Source organism: Amaranthus tricolor, chromosome 6 (genome assembly GCF_026212465.1).
Source record: "Amaranthus tricolor cultivar Red isolate AtriRed21 chromosome 6, ASM2621246v1, whole genome shotgun sequence".
Classification (NCBI taxonomy): Eukaryota; Viridiplantae; Streptophyta; class Magnoliopsida; order Caryophyllales; family Amaranthaceae; genus Amaranthus; species Amaranthus tricolor.
In genome coordinates this window covers 14,326,365-14,329,964 of record NC_080052.1, presented here as the reverse complement: position 1 = coordinate 14,329,964, position 3,600 = coordinate 14,326,365, and the positions used below count along the sequence as shown (strand labels likewise).

The 3,600-nt window shown below is 40.7% G+C and overlaps 1 protein-coding gene across 1 annotated transcript; it reads right to left on the bottom strand.

The window, feature by feature from the left end:
* Window positions 1-1,006: 1,006 nt before the first annotated feature.
* Window positions 1,007-3,308, bottom strand: LOC130815573 (uncharacterized). Its single transcript, XM_057682061.1, has 3 exons — window positions 2,354-3,308; window positions 1,275-1,303; window positions 1,007-1,186 (listed from the first exon to the last, which is right to left on the bottom strand). Exons 1-3 carry the CDS (start codon window positions 3,306-3,308, stop codon window positions 1,007-1,009), a joined length of 1,164 nt encoding a protein of 387 aa, XP_057538044.1.
* Window positions 3,309-3,600: the final 292 nt, after the last annotated feature.

The window sequence follows — 3,600 nt, the reverse complement described above, 5'->3', positions numbered from 1 at the left end:
AAGTCTCTAAAGAAAACAGAGAAAATGTTAACCTCCGTTCTATTACATTCCCTTGTGATTAAATAAGAAAACTGCGCAGAAAAACGGTTATTAAAGCAGGACCGGACCTGGTTTCTGGAAGACCGGACCGGGTTTCTGAAGACCGGACCGGGTTTAAGCAAGACCCGACCAGGTCCGTGTGTGGAGAGTTTTCCAGAGAGTAGAAATTGCAGGACCTGACCGGGTTTGAGCAAGACCCAACCGGGTCCGTGGGTTGATCATTGCAGCAAGTAAATTTAAACAAACCCGGCCGGGTTTGTGATGGACCCGACCGGGTCCTGGGCTTGGATGCTTGCGTTCTTACTTCTTGCTTGAAATTACCCGGGTATGAAAATACCCGCCCAGGCCTATCATCTTGTGCTTACTTTTCTTCATGAGAACGCGGCAAAAGTACAAACGAAACCCAACGGGACTCAAAGAATGTCCGAATGGACCCATGAGCTCACAAAAGTGTCGCAATGCGGTCTCCAAATCTTCCAAATCTCGAAGCACGCATTCTAATGCTCAGGAGTGATTCGCTTCCAATACAAGAGTGGAGTAAAATGGCCTGAAATAATCAAAGATACACAAAACTCCAACCAAGCGTAAAACCACATGGAAAATGCGAAATCACACATCAAAATGCCATAAAAATGCAAGGGAAGGGAGCATAAAAGTATAGTATAAAGTGCACAGATCAAACTCCCCAAGCCAAACCCTTGCTTGTCCCCAAGCAAATGGACCGTCAAAGAAAAGTGGAGATCATATAGGTCAACAAAGTTCTTCCCCAAAGGTTTTCGAAATTCATTTAAAAGCCACTTCAAACGACTCGGCATTTAGGCACACTCAACATCAATCCGGACTATCATAGCGCAATCAGGCTTTCACGATTCATCCAAAAGGTAACCAGTTAAGGCCATTGTAAACACATCATAAATCAAATGAGGAGGTACTCACGGGGCAACTCACCACTCCATTGTCGATGAGTCTAGAACTCATTACACACACCGAAGTAGTGAAAATGACTACTTCCATTCCCCAGCAGTGTTTCCCTCCCAACTCTCACTCTCATGTGTCTTGAAGGACAAAAAGTTCTCTCTAGTGCAAACAACATTCTAAAGAGTTTCACTTTAACTTTGCTATCCTTCTCCTTCGAAATAGACTTCAACTACCAAGAGAATTAATTCAGGCTAATAATGGGAGCAACGTTGGCTAAGGTTATTGGTCGTGCTAAAAGTATGAGACCTAGTAGGGACAGTAGGGAGTGAAATCTCGTTTCTCGACACTACACACAATTCAAGCATAAACATCATACAGCTAATCATAAACGAACTAAATCAATGAAATTTTGAGCTTCTGAAAGAATAAGATATAACCCCTTTTAATTGAATTCATAACTACAAACAAAAATCACATTCTTTTGTTGTTTCTGTTGAGTTTTTTTTTTTTTTTTTTCAAAGAAATAGAAATAATACTTGGGGGTGTCTATATACAGAAGAATTTAAAAGAAGCTCGAGATTTTACCATTATGGATCAGTAACCACACCAACAACCAACATCAAACTTAAATAATTGATTCACTCCCTAAGGTGTAAGGGGGAAATTCTAGGTTTGTGGAGCTTTAGTAATGCGGGTTGAAAGAAAAGGGGCTCAAGCTCAAGAGGGCTAAAACCTAAAGTCAAGTAGTGCAAGGTGGCTTTTTAGTCCATGTGGTTTCAAGTAACATCTAAGCCTGAAAATCATTTTCAACCAGGTACAGTTAGTCAAATTCTAGGAGGAGTAAAGCAAAGTCAAGATCAGTCTAGCCCCTAATGGGCATCCTAGTAGATAATGCACACACATTTGAATAGGCTTACTCACCGGCTAACCTACTCATGCTCATGAGGCAATTAAATGCCACTTAACTGGTTCTCAAATTAGGAGTGTCTACGGTTTGCCTCTGACATCCAAATAACAGTATCACATGCCAAAATACCAGTCAAAAAAAATTTGCAAAATTTATTTTAGGGGAAAAGACAGTGTTACTCATAAACAGGGGATTCCAACAGTTCTCATCAAGCCTTAACACGTTTTTTTTTTTTTTTTTTTTTTTTTTTTTTTTTTTTTTTTTTTATATGCATGCGAGAAATAAAACCTAACTCTATATGCTGAAAATGATAAAAAAGAATGCAGGTGCATGAGTGAGTGCGTGAGTGGGAAGTGATTATCCCCCCAAGCCAGCCCAAGCACGGTTCGTAGTGTTTGGCAAAAGATCAAATAAATGATCACTGGCCCGAACGCCACCTCCAGGACCAGAGGGACCACATCTCATGAGTGCAGAATGAGGGATTAATACCCTTGATGTCATCAATAGTGTACCCAATAACACTCTTATACTTTTTCAGAACTGTGAGTAATCGCTCAATTTGAGTGCCGTTGAGTTCAGCATTGACAATAACAGGGTAAGTGTCATTATCCTCTAGAAAGACATACTTCAAATAAGGAAGGAGGGGTTTTAATTCTACCTGAGGAGGCGTAGTACACTCCTTTCGTTCCTCAATGGTGGACACCTTCCAAGGTGGGGTGTCCTTAAACTTAGCTTTTGCAGCAACAAATGTAGGTGCAACATCTAAAACATGGACCATCTCAATCACATTGGCCCTATCCTTCTCGTAGTTGCCTTCAATAGCTGCATAAAGTGGATCAACAATGGAGGGTGTGGACTCCCTCTCTGTAGTAGCATCAACTATCGCATCCACCCGATAAACAGTCTCCCCAATGGCAGAATGTGCCATGGATGAGGGGAGATGGAAATGCAGTTGTTCTCCCAAAATTTCAAGTGATAACTTCCCATTCTTCACATCAAAATTGGCTGTTGTAGTCTTTGAAAAATCACGACCCAAAATCACCGGAATGCGAGCATCCTCTTCCATATCCATAATGACGAAATCGCAGGGTACAAAGTAATTACCAACTTGGACGGGGAAATCCTCAAGAATGCCAACTGGGTATCTCACAGATCGATCGGCTAATTGTATGGACATCTGAGTAGCTTTCATCTCGCCATTGATCTTTTTGCATAGAGTTAACGGCATCACACTCACACTAGCCCCTAAATCAGCAAGGGCTATGGCAGACATATCTTTCCCAAACTTTAGCGGGATAGTAAAACTACCAGGATCAGCATGTTTCTTAGGAACCTTGCATTGCAAAATAGCGCTACATTGCCCATTCAGAGATTCCACCACACTCTCCTCTAGCTTGCGTTTGTTGGAAATGATGTCCTTGAAGAACTTAGCATAAGAGGACATTTCCTTAATGGCTTCTAAGAAGGGGATGTTGAGCTGTAACTTGCTCAATACTTGAAGAAATTTTCCATATTTTTGATAGGTCGTTTATGCACTATCAAACAAATCCTAATATGCAACTAGTATAGCGGCAGTTAGGGTCGAATCCACAGGGAACAACGTAGTAAATGATTATTTTCCGGCTACCAATTGATCCTTAGTAACATACAAAATTGGAGAATATATGTCTAAACTAACTAAATTACTAAAGCACAAACAATTAAATTAAAAAGATAAATCGATGATACTAAAACAT